General features: G+C 42.5%; 1 protein-coding gene across 1 annotated transcript in view; it reads right to left on the minus strand.

The window, feature by feature from the left end:
* Positions 1 to 856: 856 nt before the first annotated feature.
* Positions 857 to 17,950, minus strand: part of PHF6 (PHD finger protein 6) — a 29,862-nt gene continuing 12,768 nt past the window's right edge. The window contains exons 2-11 of the mRNA XM_082207486.1: positions 12,363 to 12,536; positions 11,865 to 11,966; positions 9,679 to 9,812; positions 9,448 to 9,491; positions 7,544 to 7,704; positions 7,263 to 7,406; positions 6,629 to 6,733; positions 6,003 to 6,136; positions 2,944 to 3,070; positions 857 to 2,635 (exon numbers count right to left, since the gene is read on the minus strand). Coding sequence (XP_082063612.1) covers positions 2,944 to 3,070; positions 6,003 to 6,136; positions 6,629 to 6,733; positions 7,263 to 7,406; positions 7,544 to 7,704; positions 9,448 to 9,491; positions 9,679 to 9,812; positions 11,865 to 11,966; positions 12,363 to 12,500 — 1,089 coding nt within the window. The 5' untranslated portion in view covers positions 12,501 to 12,536 and the 3' untranslated portion in view covers positions 857 to 2,635. The remainder of the gene's footprint in view (positions 2,636 to 2,943; positions 3,071 to 6,002; positions 6,137 to 6,628; positions 6,734 to 7,262; positions 7,407 to 7,543; positions 7,705 to 9,447; positions 9,492 to 9,678; positions 9,813 to 11,864; positions 11,967 to 12,362; positions 12,537 to 17,950) is intronic.

Here is a 17,950-nt window from a genome sequence, read left to right on the forward strand (position 1 = left end):
CAAGTACCATATTTTTCGCCCTATAGGACGCACTTTTCCCCCTCCAAAAATGAAGGGGAAACCTGGGTGCATCCTATGGGGTGAATGCAGGCTTTTGCTGAAGCTTGGAGAGCGAGAGGGGTCGGTGCGCACCGACCCCTCTCACTCTCCAGGCTTCGGGAACACATCCGCAGCCTAGGCAGCCCTGCGGGAGGTCCCGCAGGGATGTCTAGGCTGCGGATAGCAGCCTGCCGCCCAGCGCGAGGGGCGCCCTGAAGCAGAGCGCCCCCCGCGCCTGGCAGACATCCGCAGCGTGGGGAGCCTTGCAGGAGTTCCCCGGAAGGCTCCCCACGCTGCGGATAGCAGCCTGCTGCCCAGCGCGAGGGGCGCCCTGATGCAGAGCGCCCCTCGCGCCGGGCAGACATGGGCCAGCCCCACAAGCTCGGGGGACAGCAGGGAGGCGCAGTGCCACCATCCCGCTGTTCCTCGACCTGGTTCAGTTTCCCCGACCTGCTTTTGGGGGGGAAATAAAGGAAATTTTTTTTCCCTTTATTTCCCCCCCAAAAACTAGGTGCGTCCTATGGGACGGAGCGTCCTATGGGATGAAAAATACGGTACTAACCAGGCCCGACCCTGCTTAACTTCCAAGATCAGATGGGATTGGGTGCTTTCAGAGTGGTGTGGCTGCAGGCTTTTTAAAAGAATTGTTTGGAATTTTGCTGGCATTTTTCATGTCCATTCTGAATGCATCACGACTCACACTAGACTTTGAAACTGCTTCCTAAAAGAAGTAAAATAACCCTAACACTGGTCTAATATAATAAATTATGAGTGTATTTAGAAATGATTACAGGAATAAACAGACACACACAACTCATGCTTTTGAAAGAGCGCAGAGCCTGGCAGAAATCTATTTCAGTACAAGTTGCGCCTTTAATCTTAAATGTTACAATACAAAAAATAATAATAATAATAAAAATTGGTCAATGGCATAAGAGCAGTTAACTTTTATACACAACTTTTCTACGAAAACTGCATTCCTCCAGGAAGTTTTCAAATGCAACTGGATTGAATTTCAATTTGAGGGAGTATTTGTTCTTATACACAATAGCTAAGTCCCTCAACACATCAATTAAATGCATTTAAAAAAACAATAAAGGATCAAAAATAAAATGAAACTCAAAAAGGCTTCAGAAACGGAAGTCAGAAACATAAATCATATTCATGGAGTGCTTTTTGCCACATCCATGGCTAGTGAACCTTTCTGGTTTTTTGACCAATAGTCAGTATATTTCCTTTTGCAGTTTTGCCTCGAATTCAAAAGAGATAACAACATTTAGAGTGAACTTGCTAGCTTGCAAACAAGTATATATATATATATTTTGGTTGTGTTGAAAACAATAGGCTTTACTAGGACAACAGAAGAAATGAATAGAAATACCAAGATTCAATGACATCATAACTGGGATGTTAAGACTTGGCATAAATTAGGCTCCAGCAGAGCATTTGGAAGATTTTAACAGCATTTAACTTGCCGATATGCCAGGAAGCCTTAATCAAATACTAGAACATTCTCATATAGTGGTCACAAGACTCAAAATAAATACTGACCTCTTTCTATATTAAAAAAGAACACAAAAAACCAAAACCCAGAATCTTATTGTGCATTCTTCTTACAGCATACGGGATCTGTACATATTTTATTTTTGGACAAAACATGATGTGTTCCACGCAGCGCAGAGCAAATGAGGTATGGTGTCCAATAAAGGTGGCTAAATTCCATAGTGAGAGTTAAGCAGGAACTCTTAAATCTAAGACAGGTTGAGTGTTCCCCCCACTTCTGCAGCCTCCAGAAGTGAAGACTCGGTTTTCAGTTGCCATTAGCCACAGGTAAAACAGGGAGACTAGAAGAGGTGGTGAGTGGGTGGGAGCAGGGGGGAAAGAATGAACCGCAGCCCTTTGGCATGAGTACTGAAGCTCACAGCTTATAGTCAACAGCAGCTTGAGTCATCTCCAGCAAGGAATGCTAGGCAGTAGAAACCATCTTAACAGGAATAAAGATCCAAATGGTTCAGCACATGCTCTTGGAGCTGCAGGATTCTTTTCTTTTTTTCCTATGCACTGTGTGCTTTTGCAAAAGAGAGGACAACAGTTTCCCTCCATGGTTCTTAAGTGAAGGTAAATGCAAAATGCACTTCTTTACAGTCTTCCTATGGCACAGTCATGTCTGCTTTGCACGTTAAACCTTCTGTCTTTCCCTTGCTGCACAAAATCATTGAACCTAACATATTCCGCATCTTGGAAGATTCATTTAGTCCAGAAACCATGCTTACTATTTCAATGTTTGCTGTTGTTTTGACACTGTACACATTTACATCTCATTTGTATAGTGTTTCAGGGTAGGTGTGTTGTTCTCTCCAAACACTGCAGACTAACTAACTACATAATATTGACATGCCGCTCATCGAAGGCTCACACATGAACACTTCTGGCAGCTCAATGACATTTCTAACAGTCAGGCAGTAAAAAAAGAAAAAGAAAAAAGGGGGGTCCCCAACCCCTTTCAGACTTTATAAAGCCTTTTTTAAAAAAAACAACAAAACAAAAACAAAAATTAGTAATCATGGATGTCTTATTCATTCCGTTTAACTTCAACCTGTTTAAAAGATGACAGGGAGGGAGAGAACAGATTTTAAAATAGTACAGAATAAAAAAAGAGAGAAAAGCAGGTTACTTAACTGAACATGACAGCTACGTTTACTGGCAGAAAGGCAGAGTTTTTCGTAAAGTTAGCTAAGGTTGAGAAATATCCCTGGATTCTTTTGCAACAGGGCTCCAGTTTTTTTTAAAGTAACAAAAATTAACCTAATCATTGGCAATTGCTCAACTTAAAATACACCACAAATAACTACACTATTTTAACTGTGGCACCCCTGGAGGGCTGGCAGGTGAGAACTTCCATACCTAGTTTCCATTGAGCTGCTGCGAAACTCCACTATGGTCAGCTATTGACCTCTCGCGGCTTTTACTCTCTCGCTCTTCGTCCTCTTCATCTCGCTCATCGTTCCCACTGTGGTTTTTACAGTAAAGCCTAAGAAGACAATACAAAGTAGGGGTGGGGGGGAACAGCCCATGTCACGGGGTGTTCATCTAGTCCAGGGCGTGCCATTGTGATTATGTTTACATTTGCTTTTTAATGTATTTCACCAGTTGCGTCTTATGAGCTATTGTAAAACCAACCTGAAAATGTTTAATTTAAGACCAGGGATAGAAATGTTTTAAATAACCTAAATGAATGGGTAAATATTCTGGCCTTAGGGCAAGCCAAACAGATTTAGTGGTTCTAACTTTGAGATAGGCAATGCTATCATGTCTCTCACTTGTGCATTGCTTCCTTGTTGTTGTCACCAACTATCTATAAATGGGGCTAAGGTTCCTCAATCACTGTAAAGCTAATTTGGGGGGGGGGAGAGTAGGATGGGACTGATCTCTGAAGGTATTAGTAGTGAGGCTGAATTTGACCAAAACCCTTTCTTCCCTTGCAGCAAAATATCTTCCACCAAACTACTGTCCAGAGAATAAAGACTTTGGAGTGTTTGACCAAATCTGTGCTAATCCAGTTCTTGCTGGTCCTTCATGGGTCTCTTATACATACATATAATGTCACATGCAGATCCCACAATAATTCCTAACCCCTTCAGAGCAGCCAGGCTAATCTAAAAGCCTAATATGCAATTGTGAAATACAATGGACCATTGCCATTTATTTGAGTAGTTACATAAGGGAGTGTGGAAAGTATTCATCTCTGTTCAGTAGCATATAAGGGGTAAAATGGAGACAAGTCCTACTCACAGTTAACCAACTGAAATTAATGTACATTAATATTTTAAATCTTTTTCCCCCTGAAAATTTTCCAGTGCCCTATGTCTACTGAAATCTCATTTAGCACTTACTTAGCACTGATTTAATCAACAAAACTAAAAGAAGTATAGCATTTAAATTTTATATGCTATTTAAAATCTCTCAAGATTTCCCAGTAGCCAAAATATTTGTACTGGAATATTTGATTAGGGAGAAAAATAAGCACTGTTGAACTACACTAATAGCCCAATCCAAGCATGTCTATTCAGAAGTAAACGGCTCCTTTACTCAATGGGACTTATTTTTCATCAAATGTGTACAGAAACAACCTAATGAATCTTACTTCTAATTAGATACAAAAATGATCACTCTGCGTTATACTCAATCCATTTCAAAGCTTATTTATAAAACACATTTTACTGAAACACTTGTAAATATTATAAGCCATGTCAACTCATGGCATGTGTTAGTTTATGTGGCTTAAATTAAGGAGCTTTGGGGGGGGGGCAGAATGAAGGCACCGAAAACCATTAGAGTACTAATTCTAACCTTGCACAAAGCCCTAAGCACACACACACAGACACATACATATATAAATATATCACAGCCACCTGAATAAAGTTCACTACAATTCTCAAGCTGTCCATGTACAGATATATTTATTTGCATACATAATGTATCCCCCCAATGAATACTTCAGTACGTATTCTTGTTCCCAGCATGGCTAACAATAGCAATAAGCATACAACTAAAAATCTATTAAGTTATTTATTAATTTTATATTGGGAATATGTTTTTTCCAAGTCCCAACAAAAAATACATAGCAGCTGAAAGCTTTGTGGGAGCTTTTCTGCTTCACACCACTGCTTGTTAAGATGCTGTCTTTGGGTGTGAAAAGCACTTGTTGAACTCAGTCCATTGGCCATGGCTTTCCTTCCAGGTTCCTAATACTGCAAATTCTTTAGGAGGAACTAACTGAATCAGTTGGGCACAAAAAGCCGGAACTAAGTATCATTCTATCCTCCCTGCACTGCAAAGCAATTCAACAAGACTGTGCTCAAGACGTCTGAAGGCACTTTCCAGGTAAATCAAGCTAAGACACTCAAAGAAGGAAAAACAAATAAGGCGACATGAAGCCAAACCACCAAATCTGAAGAGACAGAACTTGCACCACACTGTTCAGGAAATGCCACTTTGTAACCAACCTTTGGGGTCAGACACAATGGCAATAAGGCCATTAGGCAATTTGGGTGTGAACCTGGGGTGCTGGAGAGCAGTCATCCGTAAGAAGAACTATCATAGGAAACTGCAGTTGGTGTTGAAACCACCTAGAAAGGGTCAGAAGGCAAGTGATGGCCTGAGCTCCCAGAGAGACAACACTGGGCTGGACAAACAGCCTGGTGTGCTGTCATCTCACTTTGGCCGTCACTTTCAGCAAATCCCTTCTCAGCTTCCATTTGCTATTTGCTTTGGGGGGGGGGGCGCGTGCGAAGAAATAACTGCATAAGAACTATTCAGCTAATTATAAACAGGAGTGGGGAGCTTGTAGCCCTCCAGATGTAAGTAAACTCAATTCAGCCCAAGCCAGCATGGCCAATAGATGATGAGAGTTGTAGTTCAGCTACAAGGAAGGTCACAGTTTCCCCATCCCAGGTACAGACAACGTTATTAATACAGACCCACTAAGTCAGAGGTTGGGAACCTGTGGCTCTCCAGATGTTGCTAGGCTACAACTCCCATCACCCCTGACCACTGGCCATGCTCAGCAGGGTTGATGGAAGTTAGAAGCCACCTACAACTGAGGACTGCAGACTCCCCACCCCTGCACTACATTTAGGAACACAAAGAACATGGTTGTAGAGCAACGTTTCAAAAGCATGCTTTTTAATACATTAAAACACACAAGTTTAACTTTGGCAGAATGCCTTGCTAATTTCAAAACAGAGCGCTTACTGAAAACATTATCCTGTGTTAAGCATAGTGAAGAAGTCTACAGTCTTCAGTGGAACAAACTGAAATATACTGCCTCATGTGAGTTTCCTGTTGGCCAAAACATATATGCTATTCACATCAGTTCAACTACATAGAAATGAAAACCCCATGGCCAGCCTGCCCTATGCTCCAGTAAAGTGTGTGGCAAAGTAAAAGAGAATGGCATTTACTTGTAAATTCCTCGTGACATGTTCTCAATGTATTTTGCTTTGTCTTGCACTCCACAGTGGTAATGGTAAGTCTTGATACAGGCTTTGATTTCGCATCCAATAGTTGCACCAGACTGACTACAAAGGGTGCATTTCTGTTACACAGAGACATTAGAGGGAGGAGACAGACACACACACACACACACACACACACACACACACACAGAGAGAGAGAGGGGGGTAGGGGAGAGAGAGAGAGAGGTATTAATCTATATCTTCCTGCTTCACAATAAATTTCATATTCTTAAAGTTCTCATTTCTGGTAACATTTTTCAATAGCATGCAAGCAGTTTGCTGGGGAATTCATGTTATTAAAACTTTTAAAAGTAGATACAGCCGCTCAACATGCATTACTTTCTATCTGCAGTAGTGGCTAATGTGAGAGACCAGGGGAGACTTGGCTCCAAACCTCTGCTTTACTACAAAGCTTATTCTGTCACTTTGGGTCAGTCACTGTTCTCAAGTCTACAGTTGCTGTGAGAAGAAAGGTTGCAAGGAATCATGTCTGCAGCACTCAGCTCTTTGGAGAAGAGGCAGGGTAAAAGCCAGGTGGGTGGATATGTCAGGCTCAGACAAGAAGGACATACCATTCTTTTCCCTCGTTTGATTTCTTGAAGTACAGTTTTAATATCAAAATCACCAAACTCTGCCCTTGAAGTTGTTGTCAATTGTACAGTGCCAGAAGAGAACAGCTAGGAAGAAAGGAGAGGCAAAATATTAGGAATGTGGGAAACCTTGGCTGTGTGGGACGTCAAAAAAGGACATGTGACAGGCCGATGGCGATGTGCTGAGGCTTTAAAAGGGGTATGGGCACATTCACTGAGGGGAAAAGAGATCAGTCAATGACTACTAAGTATGCTAGCTATATAGGTTCAGAGGCAGTACACAGTGAGGGGATACGTCTTGGCTTCAAGGCTTGTTTATAAAGGCATCTTGGAAACATCTGGCTGGTAACTATGGGAAAGAGGATGCTGGAGTAGATGAACCTTTGGTTTGACCCTGAAGCACTTTTTATGTCATTAAACTAGGTGGCCCCGTGAAGTGTGCAAGAGGTTGTGTGGACAGGGAAGTGGGCAAGCCCTGGCTGGTAGACGGCTATATTTCAAATTAATGTGAAGCTCTGAGGAGGTGGACATCCAGCTTATGATACTATGTCATGGGAAAAGTTTCACTGAAAACGTTTGAACTCCCAGAGAATAAGGACAAAATGACTTTTCTCACCATGCACTTGTAATGTGCAGCTGCCTTTTTGGCATTGAATATATGAAGCTTCCCTCGAGCTTCATTTTCTTCTTCACCTGCATGACAGAATCCACATTTAGGTTTTGTATCACTGGGGCTGCTTCTGTGTGGCGATCTGTCTCTCTGGAAGAAAAAAACTTTTCTAAAATGTGCCAGAACAAGAAATATGGTTTCAACACAAGGCAACAAAGTAAGTTCATTATAAAAAAGAGACCTAGACTTCTTTGAGAGGTTTATAAACAAACATAGAAGGCACTTACATAAGAACTGCTTTCTACATCATCTGTGCCATGTGAAGATGTGGATCGAGTATCCTCTGGCTGCCCTTTGAGACTCAATTTTCTGGGCCTTCCTTTGCGCCCCTTCTTTTTGGGAGGGGATGTTTCCAACTCATTTAGTTCATTTAAACCTTCTCCTAAATCTGAAGGAAGAAAACCCCCACACATAAAAAGGCTAGAATGGTTTTTCACAAGCTCCTGTAGGGTACAAACCCACTGGCACAAAAGATTGCCTGGGGAGGAAAGCAGGGCTTGCTTTGACATGGCAGCAGCAATTTATTGGGCTAAACCCAGGCTACTTTTTAATTATTTGAAAACCTGTGTTATAAGACCCCAATGTTCCCCACTGCCAGAATCACAATAACCTGGGAAAGCAAGTTCCAAATACCTTATGTAAGCTCACTTCCAGTTATAGGGAGGGAGGAACTGATACGGCTAACTTCTCCCATGTTCACTTCTCCCATTACTTGTGAATATACATAACAGATTCCCAGAATAAGCAGCCAAAGAGCAAAAACAAGTATTTTCTTACAGTGTTCCTTGAATTAAACAGTGCAGTTATTAGAATGTCTACTCAAACCATTAGGGCTTGCTTATTCTGCTTGTTCAATGTACTGTACACTGAATAGAATGTTGTTCTGTTCTTGCTAATAAGTCTTTTGAGACAAGAAAACATGCAGGCTCCCATTTCTCTAGAGGTCAAAGCACACTCTGCTCATGGAGTTTTGATTAAAAATGTGGACACTTTTTCAATGAGCCCAACTTCAGCCACACACCAATAGTGAGGGAACACACCAAAGGCTGGGGGAACAGCCTTTTTGGTATTTTTGAGGGAAAAGTAATTCCACGTGTGCAGACAGGTTAGAATTCACAGTGGAATTTAGGCCAGATAATGGAACATGTTAGGTAAAGGTAAAGGGACCCCTGACCATTAGGTCCAGTCATGACCGACTCTGGGGTTGCGGCGCTCATCTTGCTTTATGGAACATGTTATACACAGCCAATTCCTTTTTCTTTTCTTTTTTACAACATTAGTGTGCAAATTAATTCATTCAAATCAGAAACAAAGCTAGACACCACACCTGCAGATAAACTTTGAGGAACTTGTCTCTGTAGTGTTAGGATTTAGTTCAGAAAGAAAGCAACACATCATAAGGTTTATAAACTCTTGCAAATAGTGTTGAAAGTGTGAAGAGAACTTTTTCCTCCTACTCCCATAATACTAGACCATCACACAATGTGCTACTGGTTGCTAGAATAAGATGTGCTGATTGCTTAAATGGCATTAAAAGACAAATTCAGAGAGGATGATAGGCCCATGTGCAACCTCAGTTTTCAGAGGCAATGCTATGCTATGGTTTAGCGCAAGAGCTTTCCAAACTTTTCACGTTGGTGACACACTTTTTGGACATGCATCATTTTGCGACACAGTAATTCAGTTTTGCTAGCAAACTAGGGGTTAAACTAACCCCTTTCTAGCCTGGTGAGAAGTGTGGGGAGCATTCATGCGACAAACCCACACACTGTAGCTGACACACTAGTGTGTCCCGACACAGTTTGGAAAGCTCTGGTTTAGTGATCTGTGGACAAGCCTCCCATTCTCCTCCTTCTACCACTTCAGCAGAGATTAGTGTCACTTTAGAAGAATAGTGACTTGCCATGTCATAGGACCCAGGAATTCTGGCTCAAACCCTGATTAGCTGAGCTGGCTTTTGGCTTGTTTAAGGACTCTTCTTTGCTTATGCTTGTGATCAAGGAAGGTTTACTCAAAGAGTAATTTATTTCTTATTAATATGCTTCTGCCCTCATCCTATTTTCTCTTGACTGGAAAGCGTGTACTTTTTGATGCGGAACTACTTAAAACAATGAGCTATGAATAATTTTACCTTCAGAGTTGTGTGGTGCTTTCTTGTGTTTTCGACATAATATCCTAGGGATAGAACATTGGAGAGAGCAAAGTCAGCCACAAAGGAAAAGCTTTTATATCTGCTTAGAACTATACCATCACTAACAAGACTTCAAGGCACTTTGCACGGAAAGAAATCCACCTCAGAAAATCTCTGCTTAAGTACGAAAGTTGGTTCCTTTAATGGTGGAGAAATGCAAGTGGTCCTTACATGTAAATGCCTTGAGAAGGTTTCTCTCGGATCTGAGCTTTATCATGCAACGCACAATAGTAGTGATAAGTCTTGTGGCAGGTTTTTACATCACAACCAACAGTTGCTCCAGGACAGTGGCATAAAGAGCACATCTGAAAGCAGGAAAAAGACACACATTTGGAACCTTTCTTCTTACCAGCAAAGGCAATTAGAGCAGAACTGAGGGAAAGGAAGCTTATTGCACTGAATTGGTACTGCTATTTCTTTTGCATGATACTTTAGAATGTGAAAAGGAAGCTGCACCAAATTAAAGGCAGAGGAAATGTGTATTCAGTCCGAATAAAAAGGGATTATACTGTACTTCAGTTTCCATGTTAAGTCTGTTACAGCAAAAACACAAGTTAAAGGCACCTTAAAAACCAACTAATTATGGTATAATAGCTTTTGAGCACTATGGTCCATGAAAGCTTATGCCATTGTTGGTCTAAGGTGCCATTAGACTCTGAGATATTCTACACTTATATATCACCTACTAACTCGGATAAGTAGCAAAGCTACACTTCTGAGTTACACTGTGTGTATCTATCTGGCACACACATGATCTTCAGACACTCCACTGAAATCAAGAGGAAATGCAGAAGCCCCAAATACAACTAGCTTTGTATGTTAGGCAAGAAGTGAAACAGTCTGTATTTAAGTAGCTGCCGAATTAATCCATGATTTGCAACACAATCCAATCACTTTAGGAAACTTGTGGTTCGAGGACCCGATCCCCACGTAGTAGAATGAAAACAAAAGGACACGTGATATAAGGTTAATGGGCAAGAAAAGGCCACAACTTTATTGATTACAGCAAGTGAAAAGGTATTGGCTTAGGCATTGGATTACGTCAGCTGACTCCACCCCCTCAGAGAGGGGTGAGTCTAAAAGAGGGGGGATTATTCACCAGTAGGTGGAGCCTGTTGATGCTAATCCAACTATAGGCTCTCCCCCGATGTCACCGAGGGTCGTGCCATGGCCTCCCACCACGCAGGCATCAGACAGAATACATGACCGCCGGATTCCTTTAACGGAATACCCAAAATTGAAGGCGCAGGCGATGGCCACACCTAGCCCTTCCACACACCACAACACATTATTCCAATGCCTAACCTACCCACCAATACCACGAAAGTTGTGACGATTGCTATGAGGTAGGCGAAAAAACCAAAAAGCCTAATGCCAAATGGAAAAATTCCTACCAGGCCCCCCGGACAACCAGGGCGACCAACCTAAGGTCCATAGCAAGGCCAAAAGAAAACTGAGACCCTGAGCTCTAAGGGAGTGGAGGGTGGGTGACTCGCGACGGGACGACGAAAAGTGAGGCCGGAAGGCTGGTGCCGCAGCAATTTAGGCTGCTAAACACGCCCCCTCGCAGGCACCTGGTTGGGTGGCTGCCCGTGGGCGTGGGCACCAGCCAGGTGAGTGGGAGGCAGGGGGCTAACGCCCTCTGCTTGAGGCGGAGTCCGGATCCCGACCACAACCACTCCACTCTCTTGCAGGAGGAGAATCTTTATCAGTGTACAAAACAACTTCTATTAAAATCTTTTCAAGATCAGATGTTTGGTAATGCAGACAATTCTGTTACTGAAAACAGCTGCAAAACTACTGTTGAGCACAAAAGCAGCATAAGAGAGTGTGCCTATTGCCTTCTCCAAACACTGTTTTGTTGCAGTAGCTGTTCTCCTATGGCAGCTTTCTACACAAATACATTACAGTGCAGTGGTATAGACACACACACACACACACACACACACACACACAAAGGAGGGGGTTTCTTCAAGAACAGTGGCAATTCACTTTAAAGCTCCCAGACCCTGCTGTGCCAGAAAATACATTCACAGGATGGAGCAGAATGACCCAGGGGTGTTGCATCCTGTTTTGCAACTGGAGATGAAATGGAAATGTGCTGCCCCCTTCCTGCTGCCAGCGTCATGTCTCTCTTACCTGAATTGCATGCAGGTGCAAAGCGCTGGCAGTGGTATCACCTTCCAGCAAAACCTTGTGAGATCTCACAATCTCTGGAAGAGCTCACAAGATTTCAGTGAGACCTTGCTGGAAACTGGCACTGCTGCTTCTCCGCTGGCAGTTTTATCAACTTACTGAACAAAATTTCATTTCGAGTTGAGCTTTTTCACCTTCAAGAGCTAGAAATGCCACCTTACCAGCTTGGTACCTCTTTTTATTTCCTTTTCAATGTCTTCAATGGAAAAGCCTCCAAGACTCTCATTATCAGAGTGTGAAGATACCAAAGCAGATGAAAAAAGCTAAAAAGAGACCAAAAGAGAGAACGAGCAAATTGTGACTTCAGGACTGATTAAATTAAAGACAATATCAGAACTTCTACATTAGAGAGAGGTTTCTTAACATGCAGTACTATAGGAAGTTATGAATATATAATGTTCTGTTCTAAAGCATTTTAATGGGCAGTATGATCCTATGCATAAGCTTACTTGGACATCAGTCCTATGAATTCAACAATGTTGACACCTCCCGGGGGTGGGGGTGGGGGGATCACACTAAAAACAATGAGAGGCAATTGAGGGGAGAATTATCAGGGTGGAGGAAGACTCAAGTACCCCCTCCCACCTGTTAAACTCTTAGCCCACTGCAGCAGTGTTCTGCCCTAAGAGCAGCTTCCAGCAGTGTTTGGGAGCACTTACCATACACTTATGATGTGCTGCCACCTTCTGGTTTTCAGAAAGCAGTAGCTGCCCACATTCGTTATCTTTGTTGGATCTGCAGAAGCCGCACTTGCGCTGCCTGCCAGGTCCCTTTTTCTGTCCAGCTGCTGCCGACATGTTTCTTACAGCAGTTTGAAGAATGCTACTTCAAGCCTTGCCAATGCAACACAGAACAGCAAAAAAGAGGGTACAAACAATCATGTTAGCCTCTCTCTAGTTCACCAGCTATTTAGCATTCCTTATCAAAGGCATCTTCAAGATTTAAAATGCCTGGTGGTGGACCATGGTGCTTCCAAGTAAATCTGCATGTTGCCAAAGCAGCCCTTTCTGCAAGGAATGAAAACTGACAAAAACCACAACAGGAAGAGTGCCCAAATAAAGAAAGTTGAAAAAAGACAAAGAGCATTTGAGAAGAATGGATATCATACCATCTTGAACTTAGAATGCTATAAATTAGTCTTGAGCCCCACCCTGCTTTTGCTATTGATTTATTTTCAGCTGCCCTAGGAAAGTCAATTGTATTTTAATACAAAATTTTAGAAAATATTGTAATAGAAAGCACTCAACACTGCATCATTTGCAGGCTCTGCTTGTAAATAACAGAGGATCAAAATGCATCTTGTGGCAAACTGCTGATGAATGATTTAATTTGCTCATCCACGGGGCACACACACGTTTTATTCCCCCCACCAAATAAAGTAACTTATTTGTTGCATCATACAAAGAGCCTACCTCATCCAACATCCTGCTTCTCACAATGGCTGGGCAGATCATTCCAGGAACCCTATAACTGGGGCTTGAAGCCAACTGCCCTCTCATTGTTGCTCCCCTGCAACAAGGTCCAGTGGCATCCTGCATATGGACATGGGCATTCCTTGTAGCCACCAGGGCTAATAAGCCTTTGATACAATGCTCCATTATTTTGTCTAATCCTGTTTTAAGGCTAGAGGCCATCAACACCACAGCTTGTGGCAGCTTGTGCAATGTGCTTTCCTTTGGACCACATCAGTGAGGCGTGTGTGTGTGTGTGTGTGTGTGTGTGTGTGTGTCTTGTCGCCTAGGCAGCCCAGGATCTCCATGTCCACTGCCCAGGCTTGTGCCTGGGAAGGTCACTTCAGTGCTACTAACATAGCAGATTGACTTCACTCCTGGAGGCACACTTTATTGTCTCTTGAGACAGATGCTAAGAACTGGTGCTTCTTTGTCTAGCCTGAATCAGTTTCTTTTGATGCTCCAGTCTAGTATTATTAGTATTATTCTAGTATTATGACAGGTGCAGATAACAACAACAACAACAACCACTCACTTTCCCCACAGCATCATGGCAGGGTGCCCCCCCCCCAAATCTGGAAAGCATCAGATTTTGGAAACGTTCCTTTTAGCAGAGTGGGTTTAGCTTCATAATAATTTTGGTTGCCTTATCTCAGCTCTAATGTATCCTTTTTGAGATGGGATGACTTCAAACATATTACCACCACCATCTTCTTCAGTTATATCCCACTATTCCTCCAGGTGGTGTACATCAGTGGTTCCCAACTGGGGGTCTGTAACCCACCCAGGGGGTCCATAGCACCATTCACATAACAAAAACTACCATACAGATATCAAAATTTTCAAAAGTAGGGTTTTTTTTCAAAAGCTTGGCTTTAGAAAAACGGGTCCACAGTACAGTGGTGCCCCGCAAGACGAATGCCTCGCAAGACGGAAAACTCGCTAGACGAAAGAGTTTTCCGTTTTGGAGGTGCTTCGTAAAATGAATCTCCTACGGGCTTGCTTCGCAAGACGAAAATGTCTTGCGAGTTCCTGCGGTTTCCCCCCACCCCCCCTTTTCTAAGCCGCTAAGCCGCTTATCAGCTGATCCGATCAGCCGCTAAAAGCCGCTAATCCGTCAATGGGCTTGCTTCGCAAGACAAAAAACCGCTAGACGAAGAGAATCACAGAACGGATTCTTTTCGTCTTGCAAGGCACCACTGTACTTAGCTAATTGGGAACCATTGGTGTACATGTTTCTCCACCTCTCTGCATTTCCACAAAATAACATTTTGGAGCTGGAAAAAGTATGTTAAATTTCTAGGAACTGATAACTAGTTTTGTGGCAAATGACTGAAGTGATTTTTTTGCCAGCTCTGGCAAAACATGTCATATAATCATAGAGTTGGAAGAGACCACAAGGGCCATCGAGTCCAACCCCCTGCCAAGCAGGAAACACCATCAGAGCACTCCTGACATATGGTTGTCAAGCCTCTGCTTAAAGACCTCCAAAGTAGGAGACTCCACCACACTCCTTGGCAGCAAATTCCACTGTCAAACAGCTCTTACTGTCAGGAAGTTCTTCCTAATGTTTAGGTGGAATCTTCTTTCTTGTAGCTTGGATCCATAGCTCCGTGTCCGCTTCTCTGGAGCAGCAGAAAACAACCTTTCTCCCTCCTCTATATGACATCCTTTTATATATTTGAACATGGCCATATTGTCAGTTAGTTCAAAAAAAGTTTTGGGTAGTCTGACATCTGGAGAACCAAGAAGAGAGGGAACTTTTTTCTCTGAAGCCAAGATGACATGGACTAGAATTGACCAAATTTGGATTACTAGAGGAATGGCACCAAAGATAAAGAAAGTGGAAATCTGCCCAAAAACTTGCTCTGACCATAATGCTGTAAAGATGGAGATGAACCAGATAACAACCGGCTCCTTTAGTTGGAGGATGAATGACACCCTTTTTAGAGATGAAGAAGTTTACAAAAAGGCCCCAAAAACTTTGAAAGACTATTTTGAAATAAATATGGCTACCAACGTTGAAAAAAGAGTAATCTGGGATGCAAGTAAAGCTGTGATGAGAGGGTTCTTGATACAACAGAATGCATTAAAGAAGAGAAGCCAAAACGAGAAAAAAGATAAAATTTTGGAGAAAATAAAAGAAGGGGAGAAAAGATTGAGAGTAAAGCCAAAGTCACAGGAGATTTTGAGAGAAATAAAATTATACCAAGTACAGTATATGGAATTGATGAATCAAGAAATAGAATGGAAAATTAAACAAATGAGACAGAAGACATTCGAATCAGCGAATAAATGTGGGAAATTACTGGCTTGGCAATTGAAAAAGAGACAAAAATTAAATACCATTACAAATCTGGACGTAGATGGAAAAGAGGTACACAACCCAATTGAAATCAGAAACTGCTTCCAGAAGTACTTTAAACAATTGTATGCACAAGGGCCACAGAATGAAATGGATATTGACCGTTTTTTGAAAACAAATGGATTACAAAAAATTTCACAAGAAAGTCAACTAATGTTGAACTGTAAAATATCTGACCAGGAGATAGAAGGGGCCATTCAAAACATGCAATTGGGCAAATCTCCAGGACCGGATGGGCTGTCTTCCAGATATTATAGATCTTTGAAGGACTGGTTAATACAACCTTTGAAGGAAGTCTGTAATGAAATTTTGGAAGGGAAAAGGGCACCAAAAACGTGGAAAGAGGCCTATATTACACTTATACCGAAAACTGAGACTGAAAAGACTCAACTTAAGAACTACCGTCCCATATCCTTATTAAATGTGGATTACAAAATTTTTGCTGATACTTTTGGCTAAGAGACTGAAAAAAGTACTGATTGAAGAGATTCATAAGGACCAAGCGGGCTTTCTTCCGGGAAGACATCTATCTGATAATCTGAGGAATCTAATTGACATTTTTGAAAAAGCTAGAAGTGAATATAAACACTAAAGCAGTTCTGATATTTGTGGATGCGGAGAAAGCCTTTGATAATATTTCCTGGTGAGGAGCCAAGATGGCGACGGACACAGCAGCCTAGTCAGACTCCTCTGCTTTTAGTTAAGCTTTTAAGTAGTTTTAAAGTAGTTTTTAGCCACTTCCTGGTTTTAAACTCTCAGTTTTAACGTCTTATCAGCTGTTTTATCACCTCCTCGCTTCCCTTTGCTTTTAGTTTATTGTTTTATTGTTTTACTGGAGTACGGCGGAGCAGAGCAGTGGGTCGAGGGAAGCCACTATCTACCTCCGAACAGAGCGCTGGCCGAACAGAAGAAGAAAGTCAAACCAACACTACTGGTGAGGCCTTTGGGAGTTTCCCTTTTATCTGAGACCGACCCGCGGTGGGCCCTGCGATAAGCTCCGAAGGAGAATTTTTATATTAGTCTTAGTCCTGGTGGGAGTAGGACTTCAAAGGAATGGTCTGTGTTGGGTGTTCTCCTTGTAGAACTAAATTGCCGGACTGTGAGGGTGAAGGTGAAGACGCTGACTTTCATATGAACAGGCAGTGAAATATCCCCCCACCGCAAGTGTTGGCAGGCTTGAAGGAAATATTTATCACCTGAGTTGACGTTAAAATACTATCCCCCCTCTACTCGATATCCGAATTATGGGTCATGGGAAACGTCTTAGAGATTCTGAGGAGACACCCCCCGTTCCCTTTCCGAGATCAAAGCAAACAAGGGTGGAACCATGTCACTTTAAGGAAGGGAGTAATCTACTAGATTGTTCCTACACGGTAGAAACTCAGAACCGTTTTAACCCTCTGGTTGATTGCGTGTCAGCACTTAAAGACGAAGAGCGAATAATACCTCAAATAACAAGCGATGTGGGCAACAGTAAGAGTGTAGTCTCTCCTCAGAAGGAGGAACTGGTCCTTGGCACTACCAATCATATGACATTTGAACAGTCCCATTTAATAATCAAAACCTTGCACTGTATATTCAAAAGACTAGATGATCTTTCGTCCCAGCTGCACAGCCTCCAACAAAAGCTAGTTACTACTTCTCCAGCGTCAGCCGGTGTCAAGTCTCTTGAAGAGAGGAAGGGGACGAGGCGTTTGTCCTTAAATAGCAAACGTACTGACACATTTAAATACAACCTTAACCTTCAATTAGGTCATCAATCCTTGATTTTAACACCTAGGAAAGTGTGCCTAACTATACAAAATGGGGACCCAAGATGGAGAACTCTGGGCGGTGCCAAGGAACTCCTAATGGGGCTTTTAAATATGGAAGTAACACAAATTGACCTCTGTGCAGTCCTCCCCCTTGTCCATCATCATAAATCCCAGAGAGTCCTGCTTGCGTTCCAATCCACAAAAATTCCCACTATCATATTACGAAGGAAAGCATTTTTGTTTCACTGTGGGATAGCACCAACGAGAGCCTTTATAGACCCTACGCCTAAACCCCTACTGTTGGAGGCAATAACCAAAGAGGGCTTAAAATCTGCTAAACCCGATCCACCAGTGGACACCGGAGTGGGTGTTCTACCCCAGGAGATGAGTTATGTGGCCTCCACTCCCCTAGCAAAGAACAATGACCATCCGGAAAGTGGCCTGACCCCACCAGAAGAGATCAAACTCATTGCCTCCTTTGCAGACTTACCAGCGGTGGAACAAAAAGAAATTACCGTATTTTTCGCTCTATAACACGCAGATTTTTTCTCCTAAAAAGGAAGGGGAAATGTCTGTGCGTGTTATGGAGCGAATGTGTGGTCCCTGGAGCCGAAAAATGAGGCAAAAATCAAACCGCGCTTCAGGGAGAAGGGAAGCCTGAAGAGAGGAAGTGGCAG

The sequence above is a fragment of the Podarcis vaucheri genome, assembly GCF_965113315.1.
Source record: "Podarcis vaucheri genome assembly, chromosome: Z".
NCBI lineage: Eukaryota > Metazoa > Chordata > Lepidosauria > Squamata > Lacertidae > Podarcis > Podarcis vaucheri.